At 36.3% G+C, this 21,443-nt stretch overlaps 1 protein-coding gene across 1 annotated transcript in view; it reads right to left on the bottom strand.

Moving 5' to 3' along the window:
* Window positions 1-21,443, bottom strand: part of LOC149778380 (uncharacterized) — an 81,774-nt gene that overhangs the window by 11,900 nt on the left and 48,431 nt on the right. Inside the window, exons 12-18 of the mRNA XM_089939208.1 lie at window positions 15,774-15,887; window positions 14,796-14,909; window positions 14,244-14,357; window positions 12,811-12,893; window positions 11,641-11,712; window positions 2,531-2,645; window positions 1,920-2,033 (exon numbers count right to left, since the gene is read on the bottom strand). Coding sequence (XP_089795334.1) covers window positions 1,920-2,033; window positions 2,531-2,645; window positions 11,641-11,712; window positions 12,811-12,893; window positions 14,244-14,357; window positions 14,796-14,909; window positions 15,774-15,887 — 726 coding nt within the window. The remainder of the gene's footprint in view (window positions 1-1,919; window positions 2,034-2,530; window positions 2,646-11,640; window positions 11,713-12,810; window positions 12,894-14,243; window positions 14,358-14,795; window positions 14,910-15,773; window positions 15,888-21,443) is intronic.

Genomic DNA, 21,443 nt, shown 5'->3' with positions numbered 1-21,443 from the left:
CACATTTGCCTTATATTAATTTTCTTGAAAGTTTATATAACACCCGATCAGCATATATTGTTGGAACGTCACGTGATGCACATATCTTCTTTTAGTGGCTATACATCACACGATTAACTGGCAATGTCATAGCTCACGTGATGAATGAGCGTATTTTCTTTAGATTTTCCCCCATGATAGGATTCTGGTTTATACTTGGCCAATCGTCCTGTTTGTGCACAAGAGAAGACTGGAAACCAAGAAGTAATACAGTATGGCGCATGAAATCATAAAGTCCTAAATGCTCTATTAATTCCAAACATACCGAGTAATCCAGTTGGGTTCCATTTGTATTCTGAATGTAATCTATGATTTATCAACATTATAGAAGAATCACTATAATTAAACGAATTCACAATAATCCCGTGATAGCTATAAATCTCAATACTCTTTAAATGAATTCACAGTAAATCTATACAACTGTTAATCCACTTTATCTGAAGTATTTTGAGCAATTAATTCCAAGGAATGATTGAATTAAATAAATGAATTCTTCTCAGTCTAACAGAATAGCTTCCAAGAGTGCTGATACTACTAAACTTGCAAATTCTAAGTATTGATTCTCTTATTTAGAGTGCTAAAACGTAGTTGCTATAACGTAAAGATGTTTCAATGACTCACATGCATTGCACATCGAGTCAGTAAACAGGTCACGTGGGTTACAGTAGCTAATCAATTTTAGACTTTTTAAGTCAGTAGAAAAACCTACGACCTCCATTTACACCACGTGATGTTCACCTGGATTCTGCCTTGGAACTTATGAATGGACTACGCACTATTAGAATGACTCATTAAATAGCACAAAACCATTCATTTGGAAAGCCAGTATTTAAAATATTAACTAAATAACCATTACAATGCATATTCACGAAAGATAATTCTCAAGATTAAGGCTCTCACACAGACACAGATACACACAGATATATATATATATATATATATATATATATATATATATATATATATATATATATATATATATATATATATATATATATATATATTTAGCAAAGGTCGTGTAAGATAAGAATCGATCTTTGTTGCGATGACCTGTCAAAATTGACCAGTGGAACCTATCAGTAACCACTCTGCCTGGTTTTGATGCATACATGTTATTCCGTTTCTTGTGAAACATAACTAAAACGTGGCTATTAATTGTTGGATAGAATTACCATCGTTATCGTCCAAAGATGGATAACAATGACTTTAGAATGGTATAATCACCATGCTTACTTTGGTCATTTAGCCATAGTCAACGAATGCCAAAAACAGTGAACATTGCATCATGCAAATTCTGAGACATCTGTATTTTACCTATATTTAATTCAAGTGTACATTTGTTTGAAGTATTTCTATTCAGAATATCAACGAGAGGCTAGAACATATTTGTTTGCTGACAATTGTATACAACTTCAATAAGAAAACAAAACGATGCGTCAATGCGAGGATTTGTGAGTGGTATTTAAACCACTTTGAAATGCTCTTCATGAATTTGTTCGTAAATGTACAAACCAAACGACTTTTCAGCAAGCGCATAAACATATTACAAGAAAAGCTTCGAACTTAATTTTTCTTATAAAACGTAATATCTATCTTAAACTGTTTGACAGAAAGACGACAATGATTTGACCTTTATGAATCTATATCTTTAATATAGAGGTTTAATTTGCAAGAGGAATTGAATGAAGGGGTTACTAATTCGACATACATTTTTAATATTAATATAGTCCTTTGTCAGCAGATGTGCTGTATAATGCATTGTTGGCTAAAGCAGCTTGAGTTCGTTGTGCAAGGACAGAAGAAAGATTCTAAAGATAAAGAAATTGTTTTAACGTTATAAAACATGTTTCCGTTTGTTTCAGGTTTGTCAGCCTTCATACCTATCTCACAGTGTTCACCCCTAAAACCGTCCGGACATTTACAAGATGGCTTTCCGTTCCGGGCTATACAAGTCCCATTATGTAGACAATGGTGCTCAAAACATTCCTCTGCAACTGTAAATCAAAGAGTATAAAATAATACTAGTAGTACTTATTATTATTATTATTATTATTATTATTATTATTATTATTATTATTATTATTATTTGGTAATGGAGGTGGTTGTGGCAGTAGTAATGCTAGCAGCAGTATTAATAGTTTTAGTGGACGATCACAGTGATGTACATATGCTTTACTAGTTTATAATTATGTTGTATTGTTGCCTTATATATTTTATACGAGTACTACAGACTCCGCAGACTCAGTGTGCGCATTTTGCAAGAATCAGTAGATAAGGTTAAGTCATTAAAAACTAACTGTACATTTTCTGCATGAAAAATTAAAACCACACCAAGTTCTAAAATGATATTCCATATCTTACCAACTGTTTCAGTATTTCCATCTAAGTTTGATCAAAATTCCTGGTTACATAACTAATGCAAAAGTAGTAAAGGTAGACACCTGCAACTACATGTGGTAATGAATAAAAGGTAACACTACCAAATACTTACATTGAGAATTGGCACATGCATATCTATTACAATCGTTCTTATCACAGCACTCGTAGCATAGCTGAATCGAATGTAAGGACCTTTTTCCGCCGAGCGTTTCCATCATTGAACAGAGCTAGAGACAACAGAGATGAACATAATTCTTCTTTTATAAAAGTAAAACTTTTGAAATTCAGAAAAATAGGTGTAGTTAAACAAGGCAGCCACGGGCGGTACGGTGGGATAGGTCATGATAGTGCCAGATTTAGAATCATAAATACACTCTCAAATATCAAATTCAAACGCTTCTGGGAGTAATAAATGCAAACAAAATATCAACAATACCAACTCCACTTCTACATGTTAACTCAGGATGACTAACTCCCTCTGGTGAAAATCTGTTTGCGATTCCATCGTAATTTTTTTACTCCGTCGTCGTGTTCGACCACTCATAACTTACACTGTCCACACAATGACCTTCCAAACTTTCCCCGTGTACCCTGCTGATCATTGAATGGCCCCTTTTACTCCAAGTGTCTCCGTTGCTTCGAGTCGTGTCAGTTTGAACCTAGTTGGAAAGTATATACACCCTGTCTGCTTTGCAGCAAATAGGCTACTTTTACATTTAATTGGTTCTTATTGCTTGTTCCAACCCAGGATACTTATCTGCGCAGCAACGTAAAGACGGTACTGTACGGATCAGAGTGTTGGAGAGTAGAGAAGACGGACATGAGCAGAATAAACTGATTTCACAATAGCTCCCTCCGTAAAATCGGTAACATCAATTTGGCCAAACAAGATCTCCATTGTAAATCTATTTAAAAAGACGGTATGTAACAATATTTCACTGGAGATGAAGATGCGTAGGGTCAAATGGCTCCACCACGTAATGAAGATGCCCCAAGAACAGATACCCAAGTTATTCCTCAGATGGACACCAGATGCGGACGGCCAAAGATAACTTGGCGAAGGACATTGATGACCGAGCTGGAAGAAATGAGACTTTCCTGGGGCAGATGTACAAGTCATTGCTCAAGACTGACCTAAATGGCGGAAGATAGGTGCAACCTTATGTCCCAGACGGGACGAAAAGAACTAGCTTACTAACTCCCTACTTTGACTAGCATTGAATTCTTATCACTGTTAGGAAAACTATATACTTTCTAAAGCAGATAAATGATGAAATTACTGCTGATGTATGTAGGTGAAATGCAGGGAAGTTGTCCATGAATTAACATAGAGTGCAGTAAATTCGCCCTTACTTTAAATACGTACACGAACTTTTCCTATTTTCTGAAAGCGCACATATTTCAAAAAGAGGTAGCAATCAACTATGAAATGTGCATCAGAAGCAATTCTTAGCCATGTACTATTATTCCAACTCAACCACAATCGTTCACATATAAAACTAAATATAAGTTCAGGTTCTTTAACCTATCCTAGAATAAACTAATTTCTCTTTTCATAACAGAAATTAAAGTGGATGAAATCAGGGAATACCTTTTGTTCAAATGTTGAGCCCTTTTATAAAAATTCGAAATGCTAGAGTGGAACTTTTTGCTCAGATCTAAAACACAATCGTTACTCGTTCACTCTGCTCTCCGCCTCTCTCTCTCTCTCTCTCTCTCTCTCTCTCTCTCTCTCTCTCTCTCTGTGTGTGTGCGTGTGTGAAGACCTGCTAAGAATATGCCTAGATATGTTTAAGTAACCATACATAGTGAATCATTAGGAGCTATTCATTAATTTCGACATACGTAAACAAATAGGAAATGATTTTGCATTTTAATAAATTGTGTATTTATCCACCGTGAGCAATAGTTTCATACACATGCTAATGAATGAAGTATTAAACATCTTTAAAACATAATACATCTATAAAATTGGATACCATTGTCTACTCGCAAATGAAAAATTAACATGTATATGTTATCATTGTGCAACTAGATATTGTTTGATAGTCTCTACAAGGCTTTACAATGACAATCAGCCATCATTGAACAATTTTTATTCTTCTTAGACTGGTTCCATGATATATCATTTGCTCACACTATCGTGGAACTTTATTGTGGAGTGATTGATAATTAGGGAACCAGTATATGGCACAGCAAAAATGGAGGAAGATCGTCAAAGTAAACCTCAAAGGTACTGTCACAAACTAGTTTAGTAGCACTTATGATGAACATGTTTTTTCTTTTGTTTGCCTGTTTGCAAATTATAGATATTGTTAGCCATTATAATTGCATTTGTATACGATAAAAGATATATTTTATACTAGTTGTATATCACTTTTTGTCTTTCGCTTCAAGCCTCACTGAACTTTAATAATTAAAGACCATTAATTGAATTCGAATCATAAACTGTGCATGTTTTCGTCGTCGACACCTCTACATATAATAGATAAAAGAATCAACCTTTAAGAATTTAAAATCCGCTCGCACGGTATTGACTATCAAGTTATACCATAGGTATGAACTTATTACATCGTAAACACATTTCGTGGAATATGATTGATCTACTAAGTTATAAAATCCTCCGATGTTTCTATAAAAAAAAATAATTCTCGTGTAGAGTCGAACTATAACATTGCCATATTTGGATCATGTGAAGCGCGATGATGTGAAATGACAACTTGTTTTATATAACTGCGTTAAAAAAAAGAACGGCGGACAATCTCTTCTTTAAAGATAAAATGCACATTTTTAATTTATACTCCAAAATTTAAATGATTTTATGGATTAAGAAGTGAGTTACTATTTGGCTTATTTATCAGTGAGGATTATTTTTAAAACAAAAGCTTTACATCAGTGAAACAATATTTTACTCATCACTCTGCAATCTATACGTTTTCGCTACAAAGGGAGGTAACTGTTAAAGCTGTCGCGCTGTTTTAATAAAATCGTCTGCACAGTCAACTAGGGCAGCTAAGATAATCTTAAAAATGTTCATAAGTTAAATTTATGTAAGATTTATGAGGTAATAAATAAATTGAATGTTAACTTAAAAGAGCGTACGCAATGTTGTGACTATTTAAGCCGATACACCCTTAGAAGGCTATCATAACATTCAGCACACTCCGGTAAACTAACACATAACTAATACATTTCCGGTAGATAAGAAAGAAGCATTCGAATTTGAACCTTGTCCATCATCTCTCATTGCGAATACATGTGGTCTTTTGGAGTATATTTTAACATGGTCACACACCTCTCATGCATAGTGCTACGTCTATATATATAAAAGAGTGTTATCGAGCTATGGATGAGGTTGTTCGATAATGCAGACGACACTTTCAGTTTTCCATTGGTAAAGGACAATGCCCTTTGCATATATCAGATGGTAAAGAGAATAATGTGAAATCTGAGACCAGTGAAACTCCTTTTATTATTGGGGTGGGGTGGGAGAAGGAATCACTCTTACAACACTTTTGAGAGATTTAATAAATATAAGTACACTGCTGTGGGCATTTCTGCGCACCTAAGGTTTTCGTTTCCAATACTGAAGCAAAACGCATACGGAATTCGAGCGATTGACAAAAATAAGATACAGCAATGCTTACCATTTGAAAAGATGCAATGGTCACCAGAATATTCTGTTCAAAATAATATTAATTTTGGACACAGAGGATACCACCCCCCTGTTTTCCTGACTCGCGATATGTCGGCCTATTCTGCGCATAGCTTTGAAAAGATGTCATGTTTATCAATGTGGGCTACAGAAATGAAATATATTACTTTGGACTGTTTCTGTCAGCAGTTCAGTCGAGTAATTAGGTCAGGTTTATAGCTAGTTTTACAAAATTCAACGTAAAAATGCTAATAAATGACAAGAGGTATTAAGCAAACTAAACCGATGTTGTAAAAAAGTTAGCAAAGTTCAACATTTTATGAAAAATACGCTGTTACGTGGAAAAGAAACAACAATGAATAGGATGTAATGTGATTACAACGTCTTGTTGATGATGAAAAATTACTACAGAAGTTAGAAACGGACTATACGCCGAGGACTGTTGATAATTTATGTTATAGCGGCAAGTAGACACGTTGGGTAGCAGACGATTTTGTACGTGTGGGACAACTTCTTGCAAAATTGGAAACTTGGATTAAAATACAGTTTTGTTTTAAGGTACACATTTCCATCTTTTATATAATGTATTTATTTGTATTGTTCTAAAAGATGCATAGTAAATCGAATTTTCTGGGTTACAGGTTCAAGAAGGGCATGGAGTGGGTCTTCACGTTGCCATTTAGAAATGACATTTTTATGTGCATTTCGAGTCTAAATGTGGGATATTTTTGTACACTTTATGAATATCACATTTCTTAATTAATATACGGATGTTCTTTCTGGATACAACATGGATTTTTTACCCATAATAGCACGTGATCCAATGTTTACAGAAATGACGTATCGTTGCGCAGAATTACCCGACGCGCAGAATTAGCCGACATGGCGGTAATTATGTACATTAAAAATGCTGAGTCATTGTGAAATTTAAATCAGTATGATCGTTTATCTCGTAGGCTTGTCAACGCGTAAATACTTAAATATATAGAAAAATTCCTAGAATTTTAAATTCCAGTTCTGTACATTTTCTAAATACTCTACATTAACTGGAATGTTCAGACTCAATGGCATAATGCATAAATAAAAATTAATAGACCAATCAAATTATGAAGAAGTTTAACGATCATAAAATAATAGCATTAATTTGTACATCATAAATAATGACACAAAGTTACACTCTTTTGTTTTAAACGTTTATCAGAGAGGTTATCGAGGTCCTTCACGAGTTTAACAGTGTTGGTATCTTGAGTTTAAGCTTATTTGTTTACAAGCTGGGACGGGAAACAAGCGTAGCCAAAGTGATGCGTTTGAGCATAATATTAAACAATATGAAAATCTTATTGTTCTTTATTTCAAATACCAAACACAATACACATCAGTGTTTCGGGAAAAAATACAGCCTTAAAGATTGCATTTGCTTTTGACGATACTGTTGAGATAAGCAGCATAAACCATAAAAATATGATGTTATAAATAGGGCCGTACCCAATAAATTATGTATTTGAGGCCTGCAAATGCATCCTTCTTGTTCAGCAAAATTACCATTACAGTTGGAAGATATCGTAGTCTTTGCAAGGTCAGTTTACAAAAAGATTCAACAGATTCGAGATATAACGTATAAAAGAGAAAGTCAGATTCCAAACATCGCATATTGATAATATGGACCAGCTGTAGCAGATTTGAATATGGGAATTGCAAATTTGAATATAAATAATAAATAATTCATATGCATGAAATGACTGAAAACATGTTCCAGATGGTTAAGAATAAAGATTCCTGTTGTAAATGAATGTAATGTTGCCTGTTGTAAATGGATGTCATGTTGGTTATTGACAAAACTCAAAGACAGTTAATCAATTATAATCTATTCTATATTTGTCTTTGTGGACTTTGAGAAGGTCTTCTACAGCCTGCACCGAGCCTCTCTGTGGAAGATCCTACGACACTACGGCATCCCCCAGAAACTTGTCAACGTCATCAGGCCCCTGTACGAGAACTTTGAGTGCAGAGTCATCCACAACAACCTACTCACTGAACCATTCAAGGTGGAAAACGGAGTGAAGCAAGGATGCATTCTTTCGCCGATCCTCTTCTCACTGGCCATTGACTGGATCATGCGCAGTACCACAGAGGGCAGGAGGCAAGGAATACAGTGGACGCTGACCTCAGTGCTGGATGACCTGGATTATGCCGACGACATCGGGTTGCTGGCAAGCAGACACCAGGATATCCAACAGAAGACACAACAATTGGTACAGACAGCAAGCACCATAGGTCTTCGAATCAACATAGGGAAGACACAAGTCTTGAGAAAGAACACTAGAGTGGGCGACCCAATCACCATCAACGACCAGCCTCTGCAAGAAGTAGACGAATTCACGTACATGGGCAGCAAGGTCGCCACGGATGGAGATTGCACAAGGGAAGTCACCACAAGAATCAGCAAGGCCAACCAGGCCTTCGCAATGCTGAAGCCCATCTGGAGGACAACAAACCTCAGCGCCCACACGAAGATCCGTATCTTCAAGAGCAACGTGCTGAGCGTCCTTTTGTACGGGTCAGAGTGTTGGAAGACCACTGCTAACATATAACGCAAGTTCGAAGTCTTTCAGACCAAGTGCCTGCGACGGATCATGAGGATCTTCTGGCCAAACATGATCTCGAACGAGGAACTCCGGCACAGAGCGGGCACAAGCACCATTGCTGAGACCATTGCAACTCGTCGATGGAGATGGCTCGGCCACGTCTGCAGAATGCCCCCTGACTCACTACCAAGGGTGGCACTGAGATGGACTCCACAGGGGAAAAGGAACCGTGGCAGACCCAAAGAGACCTGGCGCCGAACCGTGGAACGAGAACTCAAGACCAGAGGCCTCACCCTGCAGACCGCCCCCATAACAGCAGCCGACAGACCAAAATGGTGCTCCCTTGCTGTCGCCTCAATTACCAGACGGCGCAGAGAGGATTGATTGATTATATTTGCTTTGATGTCGTTTTAAATTACTAGCAAAGAACGGTATTTAAGATCCTGAATGTTCAGTTGCTTACACAAATATGATTCAATTGTGTAAATAAACTAAACGGGAGAATAATACTGAATTTGAAGACTGGTGAACTGAACAAGTTTACGAACAAATTCCATAAGCAGGCTAGAACATATTTCTTATCAAACGGCTTGCAATTTGAAAATGTGAACAATACATTATATGTATAATACTTTGAAAAGAGTCTTCAAAGAGCGAAAACCAAGAAATAGACACTCTTATAGGCAAAGAGTTTTACAAGAGGAAAGTCGCTAAAACAGTCATTACGTATGAACTTTCTCAGCCAAAATATGCATCTACTAGGAAAATATATGACAGAAATCTAATTTTAGATGTGCCTCAATGCTTGTAATAATTCTTTTTATAGCATTGTGAATTAATCTTAAAGTCGCATTTTTCTTGTATGTTTTATCTCTTGTGGTCATGTTTGTGCTTACTATTTAATTCCCATATACATCGCCAGTGTATTTGTACATTGTTTAGGTGTTTGTATACACCTCTTATCATTCATTTACACTGCTTATTTGTACATTGTTTAGGTGTTTGTATACACCTCTTATCATTCATTTACACTGCTTATTTGTACATTGTTTAGGTGTTTGTATACACCTCTTATCATTCATTTACACTGCTTATTTGTACATTGTTTAGGTGTTTGTATACACCTCTTATCATTCATTCACACTGCTTATTTGTACATTGTTTAGGTGTTTGTATATACCTCTTATCATTCATTTACACTGCTTATTTGTACATTGTTTAGGTGTTTGTATACACCTCTTATCATTCATTCACACTGCTTATTTGTACATTGTTTAGGTGTTTGTATACACCTCTTATCATTCATTCACACTGCTTATTTGTAAATTGCATTGCTGATTCTATGCACTTCTTATATTCATTAACACTGGATACTTGTACATTATTTGGGTGTTTTTCATGCATATCTTGGCATTTAACATTCAGACTGCATTAGTTACATGTTGGAACCCAGCTTCGTCATAATTTACTGTACCGGACACTTCGCGTCCGTGTACCTCCAATGCATGCTGCTTTTAGCAAGATTTGTTTGGTACTGAGACAATCACCTGCATATTGCAATCAGGTGTCATAGAACAGACTGTGTTTCACTTTTCTTTCGTTACTACTGTAAAAAAAACACACAACATATCTTAACGTGAAAATATGGCGCTGGCGTTTATTTTGAAAGTGAATCATATCTGATGAAATAGACTTCATGACAATATGTCGGGTAAAAGCGTAATGGCCAAGGCTTCTGAATATTTATCCAAATCATTTCAACCTTTAATAAATCAGTTGTTTTTCTTCACGTGATGCCTATAATTTATATGTGTGATTATTCCAAAGGAAATTGTTAAACCAGTCTAATGCCCTGAAGCTGATGCTCTCTAACGCAAAATTATTTCGACTATTTATGTTAACATTATTTGAGATACAAACCCATGTCAGATCCATTCTGTCTGTCTGTCTGTCTGTCTGTCTGTCTGTCTCTCTCTCTCTCTCTCTCTCTCTCTCTCTATATATATATATATATATATATATATATATATATATATATATATACACACACACACCAATCGGACAACCTGCATTAATAATTCTGTTTATTTATAACCTGAGAGGTTTTTTTTATCAACATAAAATCACCCTATGCATGATAAATATAGGGAGCAGTGTTTTACTATAATCGAAACTATTTCCCACAAGAAAGATCTTTTTTGTAATCAAACAATACCACCAGTCGTGGGGCCCCGAGTGGCCGAGTGGTCTAAAGCGCTCTTCGTTACGGATCACTGCCATCTCACCTCTGTCTGCGGCGGTTCGAGTCTAAGATTCAGCCAATGTGGGCATGTTAGAAAGCCTGCCAGTAGCTTCTCGTGGGTCGGTGGTTCTTTCCGGGGTTTTCCGGTTTCTTCCTCCACCATTAATACTGGCCGCCATGTATAGCCTATCGTGCTGAAAAATGGCGTTAAACCCCACAACAACAACAACAACAACAACCACCAGTCGTTCTGCGTGATCTGTTTATGCTTATTTGTCCATGGGAGGTAACTGTTACAACTTGCGTTCTGTTCGCAAACAACCGTCTTCCTATCTAAAAATAGCATCGAAGATGTATGTGTGTGTTATTCTGTCAAAGAATAACTGTGTAATGTGTAAGAGGTAATGCCTTCATTCAATGTTATTTTACCTGAGTGAATGGCTTGTTATAACCGTCTTTAACCCTCTACACCCTTAATCTTCGGTTCAATGTGTATGGGATTTCAGACTACTATTATTGAATAGGGGATAAGGACTAACTGTATTTGGATACATCATGTAACATCTCTTCAAATTCGCGTATGTAATACTGTCACGGTGTTAGATAAAATAGCACTATCATAAACTATTTCCAATAGTGTGGGCCTAGAGGAGAAAAAAGGGTGGGCATTAATAAAATCATGAGTATATCACAGAAATACTAATCAAGAATCTGACGAAATGCAAAGAATATTTGCTCACAGTTTTTGGAACACATCCCAGATTGAAACTGAATACTCCAGCCGATATAAGTTCGTGTTGGATATAACATTTCTGAAAATCAAGAACAAGCTTTCATTCAACAGATGTTCAAAAACATGACCTAATCAACAAAGCAAATACGTGATCAAAGAAAATCGAAGTCAATGGTTTATTTGAAACAAAACAAATGACTATAAATGGAAAATCAAATGCAATACATGTATAACTTAAAAAGGAACAAGGCAGAGTACTCATAACAATTTTCGTTTATTTTAATTTGTTTTCAATTTGTGTATTTAATATTTTCATTCCTCCTAAGAATCTGCAAGAATTCTTAGGGTCAAGGTTATGTCTTTTTTTCTCTCTCAACATTACATTAACAACTTACTTACTATATTTTATATTCAATTGTATTGCATTGCCTGTCATTTATTAGCATGGATGTATGTAGGTCATTACTGTATTGAATTGTATCTCCACACTTTCTGGTAAAATGACTTCGCATATCCTAAGAATTTCTTGAAGATTCTACCATAAAATAAGTTTCAGTAATCCAAAAAGTCCGTTCCAAGAAATGGTTTTAATGGTTTTGTTTTTCATCATCAGCAAATGTTTTAATACTAATCAGCCGTTATTACTTACTTTGAAACAAGAACGTCCAAGAACCTTGTTCGTTACAATAGCTAGACTATGATTGCGCTCAATCAGACAATAATGAGTTCATATCACACGCAAAGGTGAAAGGTTTATCAAAGCCTTTCGTAAAAGTAGTTACAAGACTCCATGATAACAATCAAGGAAGGTAGAAGAATCCATAATACTACAATCGGGTTCTGCGTGGCCGCTTGTGTAAATTAACGAAATCCACAGATTTTGCATGGAACTATGTTTGTATAAGTTGATAAGGTTCAGTGAAGTAACTGAAAGTGTAACTTCGTACCAAATGGATGGGTCAGCAAGCCTCATATGTAAATGTCTGCTTGTAAAATGGTGCAGTCGAGGTAAATAATGTGTCTCGATGAAGACCGTAACTTCTATGGTCCTAACGGCTAGCTAGGATCATTTAGTCTTTACAGCGTACGCAAAAGTATTATTATTAAAGTGACCATAGATACTGCACAGTGTGTGTGAATTTATATATTTTCCCTTTAATAATTTGTCAGTTTTTACCTCTTCCGCTTTACATATGGTTTTGTCAGTACAATTGCCGGCGTGGCTCCCATTGTCGCATGTGTAGCATCGTCTGCCTAGTTCTGGCGAAAAATGAGTGAAATCGCTTATATTATTTTTTAAGTATATTGAACTTTTATCACTCCCCATTTGTTTTAAAAATCAAAAGCTGAAATTTGATTATTCAAATGCACATTGACATAACTGATAATTCAGTCCATAGTCGGTTTAGGCTGTCCAATGTTCTGATTTGCCTTGATCCCGACAGCTGATTTATTTCATATATACTCTTATTTTCAAACACATAAGCGGTAAGTGCTAAGTTCAGAATATTGCTGTCTATAATTTAGCTTGTATTTATCGCCTTTAATAAAATTCCGTTGTCAAAATAAGCTTTCAAATCAGTAAATTTCCAGTTGAGGCATTCATTATGTCCGATTATTAACGTATTCTTCCTTGATATAATTTAGCTGCGCATTATGGAATATCGACAAAACGGTAGGTAGGCACGCGATTTGTTTGATTAACTTCTGACTTTGCTATCATTTATAATGCGTTAAAGTTTCAAACGCTTGGCTTTGTACAAAAAGGTAGACATGTAAGCGATGCTCGTAGTGAATACAAAATGTTGATAATAAATGAATTCTTCCATTTTTGTTTGTTTGTTGTTTATTTAAGTGCTTATAATAGATTATTCCCTTTAATGTTCATGCGATATTTTTCGTTCACAAGAGCGTATGCGTGACCGACAAATATATTAAATTACCGCATTCCAATTCATTATATTTTCTCTATTACTTTAGAAGTACACTGAAAACACTTTAGTATTTACGGTAATTTATTACATTTACGGTTAAATCATTGTTACATTTAAGGTACTGTATCACAATTACATTGAAAGCATTATGACATTTACGGTACCTTATTACATTTAAGGTTAAAGCATTGTTACATAAATAGTACTGTATTACTCTTACTGTAAAAGCACCGTGACATATATTCAGTACTGTATTACAGGAATGGAATAAAGCATTATGATATTTATTACACTGTATTACACTTGAGAAAAAGCACTGACATTTACGATACTGTATTGCACTTACAGTAAAATCAATCATACTGTAAAATCAATGTGACGTTTTCAATACTGTATAACAATATCCGAGAAAGCACTATTACATTAATGGTAAGTACTTTGCAATTGAAGAATTGACAAAGGCAGACACTATTATAGCTGTTGTCTGCGTGGATCTACGTATAGTAAATCTATAATTATTTACTTGATTTAATGCGGAATTAATTAATTTAAATTAAAATACTATTTAGATCCTTTGAAAAGAGAGTATATATCATTTCCCTTTATTGACGTTAACGGAGCAATCGAAATATCATAAACTGACACATTCATGTCGAAATATAGGGAATATGATTACCTCTCTCGCAATTAATTCCTTCAAAACCCATGTCACACAGACAGCTATAACCATTTACTTTGTCCACACATTTTCCACCGTTTTGACAAGGATCGCTGGCACACTCGTTTATGTCTGGAAGTATAAAAATTCAATTGTAAAACTGTACATTTTGGCTGCTATAAAAACACAATTTAACTGTGATACCAGAACCGACTGAGTGGCCATTCTTGATTGCAGAAAATGAGCAACTGTCTCTTTCTGATGTAAATATTGGAATACTAGCTAATTCTTGTTGTTGCTTTGTAGATATGTATGATATCTGATTCTGTGCCAGTATCGATCATAAGGAATTTCTGGCGTTAACCACAAGATCCATGGAAAATATTTATCATCAAGATCCGCGTTCTGACCTTGTGACACAGCAATGCTAAAAAGTCAGTAAAACTATAATGACCTTTCTAACCCGTTTTTATTTTATCCATGTCTATACATCTCTAGTCATTTTCCTTGAAGCTGCTTTATTGCTTTTCGTACTTCTTTCATTTTCCACCTTTAAAGTAAATTTCTTACCTACTTGGCAGTGAATCCCCGAAAATCCAGGTGGGCATGAACAGTTATACCCGTTAGTCCCGTCGACACAGGTACCATTGTTATGGCACGGGTTGCTCGTGCATTCGTTTACATCTAGCAAGAAAATACGGTGATTCACTCATTTCATGGGAAAGAGTAAAAAATGATTAATATTTTTAATTGGCGTTCATTAACTGTTTATGATTTTTTTAAAACTCCGATATCGTTGTAATGGGCAATAGAATAGATAAAAGAATACGGAAAGTATCGTCATGATGGGAAACTAATTGAAGAAAAGACTATGGGATGTATCTTCGTAAAGCGCAAATCGTTCAAAACTTTGTCGTTTTAAGCCATAGAATTCAAAATATGTTTTAGACCAATCACCTCCTTGTGTACCATACGTAACCTAATTTGTTCCAGACTCAATCCATATAATCACTAACATAATAAAACCATCTAACTGGAAATATTCTAAGCATGATCGGAAGCTTAAATGTCTATAACCTTCCTATTTTCCCATGTATAATCTCCTGTCGTTCTTTTTATCGCATGTACACGAATTTTCATCTAATCTGGCCACAGCCATTTGGTATGACGCATGTAACTTGAAACATTGGTTGGTCTCAAATAATTCAATAAACAGGCCGATGTGAGCTAGTTTTGTTTTAATTATACATGCAGTAAACATAGTAATGTATGAGCCCAATCAAACATATTGGCAAAAAGAGTATATATATATATATATATATATATATATATATATATATATATATATATATATATATATATATATATATATATATATATATATATATTTTTCCTGCTTACCCAGCAACGCCTAAAAGTAAAACCATATAATGATAATTTTAGTTCTTTTTTATTTTATCTATGTCATTACATCTCTTGCACGTTTTCATAATGTTTGATTTATTCCTTTCCGTCTTGCTGTATCTATTTTGAAAGTAACTTTCTTACCTACTTGACAGCGAATCCCAGAAAACCCAGGTGGGCATGAGCAGTTGTACCCATTGATCATGTCGACGCACTTACCATGGTTTTGGCACGGGTTGCTCGTGCATTCGTCGATATCTAGCATGGAAATACAGAGTGATATGCGACTTGAATGGGAAAATAAATAAAAAATATTTATATTTTTTGCTTTTGTTAACTTTTATTCTTATTTGAAACTGTGATATCGTTGTGATGGGCAAGTGAAAGGATGAAGAAATGCGGAATATATCATCATGATGGGCAACTGAATGGACAGTAGTATACGGAAGGTATCATACTCGCTAAAAACATGGCGTTTGAAGACATGGAATTCAAAATATATTTTAGACCAAACTGCCTCGTTGTGCATCATACAAATATATTTTTTCCAGACTATATACATACAGTCACCAATTATATCGAATGAAACTAATTGTAAATATTGCAAGCGTCGTTGGTGGTGTAAATGACTGCCCTACATGCCCTTAGCTGTTATCGCATGTACATATATTCACATATTCTGGCCATAGCCAGCTGTTTTGACGTATGTAACTTGAAATATTATTTTGTTACAAATACTTCACTTAACACGCCGATGTGATCCATTTTTGTTTTAATTACGCATGCGGTATCACCACAACCTTCAACACAGTAATACACGACCCCAATCATCGCCTTGGTAAAATGAAATAAAATCACAATTGTCTCTTTCAAATACAAACATTGGAACTAAAGTTAACAATTGCTGTTGCTTTGTGTATATATGTATATATAAATTTTAATTATTGATGTTGTAAACAATATAGACGTAAAGAAATAAAACACATAGAAAACAGACAAACGCAAATAGCAATCATTGAGTAGTATTTATTTTTTTCTAGATATATGGGTTTCTCTGATAAAGGCTCTTTATTGTCCTCTTTAACTTCATCTTTGTCCCTGACCACCAATTCTTCTACTATTTCTTTCATGATGACTTCGTGAAGACTATTGGTTCTTCTGTTTCTTCAGTAGGGATCTAATCTGGATCTCTCAATTTTCTAAATATCTCCTGGACCTTCATCCAGTTGATACTGAGGCGTCGGAAGGTCATTTCGTTCTTCTAGGACCGGTCTCCATATCCCCTCACCTACAAATACGAATACTGACAGGAAATCCGAGAATATGAACAAAGTCATGGTGAACGTGATACGTGTTTCAACCTTCTTTGTAAGCAGCGATAGCAGAATCCTGCTTGAAAGGAATGATTCTGAGTAACGGTGCGGCTGTGTTTCCCACCACGCTGTACTCAATCACATTGGTGTACACAAACATCAAATTCAACTCTTCCTTCAATTCACTAGGGTAACGAAAATGCTTGAGGAATCGCTCATTGTAGTTGATGTATTTTGTATTAACTTAAGCGATGTTTCCATCCAAAATAGAAAACAAACTGTCAGAAAAATGATTGATAGCGTTTTGACATCTGAAACACTAATATTGAGACGATGAGCTACGCTATGGTAATCGATTAGCATATCTTGCCGAGTTTTGTCCAGGGCGTTGCCAAACTAATCAATGATAAGAGCGGCAATCATTTTGATCAGATGTTAAGCGCTAAACTAAAATCCTGCAGGAGTTACCATGATTTAGAGATTCAGATGAAAACTGACTTGCCATGGTGTGTGGATTCGTAAAAGGGAAGATCATTTTAGCTAGATATTCTTGAATGTTTTGTTAAGAATTTCAACGGTAAAAGTCGATTGATTTCCAATCACATGACGGGCTTGCGTGGAATGAATGATTTATACCAAAGATACTTCCCAATTAGCTTCGTGATCCAACTGTATGTGATTGAGTTAATGTGGTCATGAAATAACATAAGGAGTTAATAGCAAAGCACATTCATAGAACTGTCACTCGGTCAAGTTAAATAAAATTAGTTATTTATAACTTTCGATGGTTCTGGTTTGCGACGAGTCACTCGATGTCAAAGTGGAATGATTTTCCAGATGTTCCAAATGAAGGCTGTTGTTGCTGTAATTGTGACAGGTGTTGATCGCAAAGCTACCGTTGTTTCTGCACGTAGGAAGGATTGGGAACGTGATAACCAATACAACTGCTGATCGAAATAATCCATAATTGTTTGTGTCCTTGTTGCAAAATCTAATTGACAATGGCTGTACCGATGATACTATATACCAAAGGGAATTCAGTTTTAGGCACACGTTATCCACACTACAGCCACAAGGGTTGTTTGTATTGTTCCTGAATAAAGAACACCGATAAGGACAGGTATGTGCTTTTTTAACGGCATGATGGTTACTTCTTCTTTTTATAGTCAAAGACTTGCGAAGCGTCAATCTAAGAATCAAAACTAGTTGATATCCTTTCCACCTCACATTCACTTCCTTCTTCGATCGAGAATGCATTCGATATCGTACACATGGTCTTCATTTGTTTTTTGGTCACTCGTTGTAATTCGGGCAAGTAAAAATCTCATTCGAACACTTCACCATTTGCATCTTCCCATTTTTTTGATGGGAGGATCAGAGCTACGTACGCGTCGAGTTAAACGAAAGAATTCATCTGTCTAGTTAGGTAAACAACCTTTGTCCAAACTGCGTTTGTTTTTCCAATACAAACTCAATCTCCCATCTTTAACATTCCTTGGGGGAGGACACTAGATGACATTCCAGAGAATTAACCAAAATGCAACACGTCGTTTGCAAGGGTTACTTCTTCGAGTGCACATCTGATTCTAAGACGTACTTATGATTATACGCTTTAACGACACGTGGTAGCACATCGATGTTTTTGAGACTGTTTTGAGTGTAAAATGTTTCCATATACATTCATTTAAGATTCTTTGAAAACGTTACACGGCACTGGCAATTGGGATTCTTGCTGCTGGAAAAAAAATGAATGACTTTGTTTTCATTCTTTTTCGGAGTTTAGTTAAGAAATTTGATGCTTTTGTCTATTTGCCATCGCAGAGGGTAACGCTTGCTTTATTTCAAAACCAGCTTCAAAGTTTTACTAAACCGGAACTTCTTTCGGGAGTCAAAGGAGGGTAGCAGATGAACGGAAAGGCCATGCTGCATCATTGACATTGCAAGGTACGTCAAAGAACTGGTCGCAAGGAGCAACATAGCACTGGAGTTCATCACTGGAATGGACCCATTCTAGTGAACCCTCCTCACTCGATTGCTGTGTCAAGTTATTCAGTATCGTTGAAAATGTGCTGGACTCAAAATGAACCAACGAGTTCATAATGGTTCCCTCACATGGTTGTTGTTGTGTCGAATTATTTATCTTTCTAGTGTTGATCTTTGACGTTTTCTCATTTTATATTGGAGAATGGGACCATCCTTAAGGTACCGTACTGTGATCAGTGGAAAGACCAAATAAAACAAAGGACGCCATCTGGTTTGTACCAGGATAGTTGAACTGTATAGTCCATACGGATCGTCACACAGTAACTGAAACACTGTACTTCGGTTCCCTTCCGAAGTAGACAAATCTTGTTCTAGCTAAAGAGTTGGGAATGGGTAATCCATTCCCATATTTGGGCCATTTTCAACACGTGCTCATTCGAATGGCACAATGGCAATTGTCAGGCAAGAACACGCAAAATTTGTTTTCCTTGAACCTGGAGTCGGCAGCAGTTCATCGCATGCTTGCTGTGTTGATGTCGGTATCATTCTTTGCGACTGTCTTGGAACCTTTTCTACAGTGCATCTCAATGTGTCCGTACGGTAAAGTGTTGTGCTCTAGAAGTAGAAGTTTTTTTTTCTAAAACACAGTTTAATAGACTTTTTTCTGAAGAGCACTGGCGATTTGGTAGTTTTCTAAACGTACAATTTTGTGTGGATCTAGTGTTATCACTGGAAAGTCTTGATCTTCTCCTGATTTTAGAGCCTCTTTCAGTACCTCAAAGTTCACCACCTGACTCGATCGACATTTCAGTTTCAGTCCCCTGACGTTGCATATGGCACAAATTTTCCCTGTCGGACTCGGTGTTGGTATCTATAACTTTTGTGACCACCCCTAGCACAACTGACGATAGTATCTTCTGGATGCTTGTCCGTCCATGCCCCTAAGCGGTCCCCTTCAACTTCTGGGTCATGTTGATGAGGGCGATGGATTTATATACCAATGTCAGTGTCAAAGTAAAGAACTCGATCACCTAAAAGTTCCAAGGTTTCGAACAATTTTAAATGAACATCGGCTGTCATGTACGATGAAATGATGACATTTCCACATGCATCGGGAGGTGCAATCTCCGTTGCTTATTCGTAATTAACCAAGATAAAATCTTCACAGACGATTTCCAAGTGTTTCGTGAGTTTCCATTTTGATGTCCACCAATTGAAAGTATCGAACGAATTTGATCTTTTCCTTCGGGAAGTAATGGTTTCTATGATAAACATTGTAGCATCTTTGTCCACAATGAATGTACCGACTGCAAAATCATTGGTCACCTTTCTCACAGTAACAATTGTATCTAATAAATCATGTGATGCTAGTAATTGCATCAAAATGATCTTGACGATGATACACGTGAATGTTTTTTTTTTCCGTCTGGGAAACCAGAACCTCGAAACACCAGAGCTCTGCGAACCACTTAAGGATACTCTTTCAACGTATAGCAGAGAGCCAAGACATCTAGAATCTTTTTGCATTTCAGGAATCCTACACGCAGTCTCTGTAGAAATGGCTTTCTGTTGTAACAGGATTTCCGCTTCTCTTCGTTTATTTTGCTCTGTCCGAATGTCGAATGCTTTCCCATTCTTTTTCCATTCTGCCTTTTTATCCCCAGCATATACTCGACCCACGACAATGGCTCCGGCTAAGCACCTCTGGTCTTGTCAATTGTGTAGCTGAAATATCCTGCGTTTGATACTGCGAATGTCGTCATCAACAACAATTTTGCGTGGCCCTCTACCTTTCGGAGGTGAATTTGGGTCATATGATGTATATCTTTTTCATCGGTCATACCAAGATCGTCACTGAATTGTTGACTTTGTTGAATTTTGTCGATGACCATGGAAGGTATTGCTTCTGCTGGTGTACTACACTCGATTTAGAGGGAAGATTTCACACAATCATTAGGGATGTAAAAAGTCTCAAACAATCGGCCTCTGTAGCGTGGAATGTCTTTTCAGTGTCAGTAACAGGGAATCCCACAAGTCTGTCCCTATAAATAGGGAACGTTTCTTCCTCTAAGATTAAACAGTATTCAATCAGCTTTCAAACTGTGAAGATGAACTGGTTTAAACAGATCGCCTTTCTGGTTAGAGATTTGCAGAGAGTCATACCAAAGCATACTTCAAAGAAGAATTTAGACATTTCCTTTCTAGATAAGAGCCAAGATAGCTGCTATATCTGTTAAGATAAAGGACACTGGGCTCCAGAATGCCAACAACGTCAAAAGCAAAGGAAAGTGAGGACAACAGAGAGACGACGATATAGATGCTTGATATAATTGTCAGGAGAGAGGACGCTGGTCTTCAGGGTGTCCTAAAACAATAGAACAAAGAGGAGAAGAAGAAGAAGAAGAAGAAGAAGGAGAAGAAGAAGAAGAAGAGAGAGAGAGGACAAACGAGAGGTCATCAGAAACTGAAGAACTCATCCCCGTCAAGACATGTGAAGGCACGAAACTGCAGACGAGGA

This window comes from Sinohyriopsis cumingii, chromosome 17 (genome assembly GCF_028554795.1).
Source record: "Sinohyriopsis cumingii isolate HCF-2022 chromosome 17, ASM2855479v2, whole genome shotgun sequence".
In the NCBI taxonomy this organism is placed as follows: Eukaryota; Metazoa; Mollusca; class Bivalvia; order Unionida; family Unionidae; genus Sinohyriopsis; species Sinohyriopsis cumingii.
The sequence above is the reverse complement of the archived record's forward strand: the minus strand, read 5'-3'. Positions and strand labels throughout refer to the sequence as shown.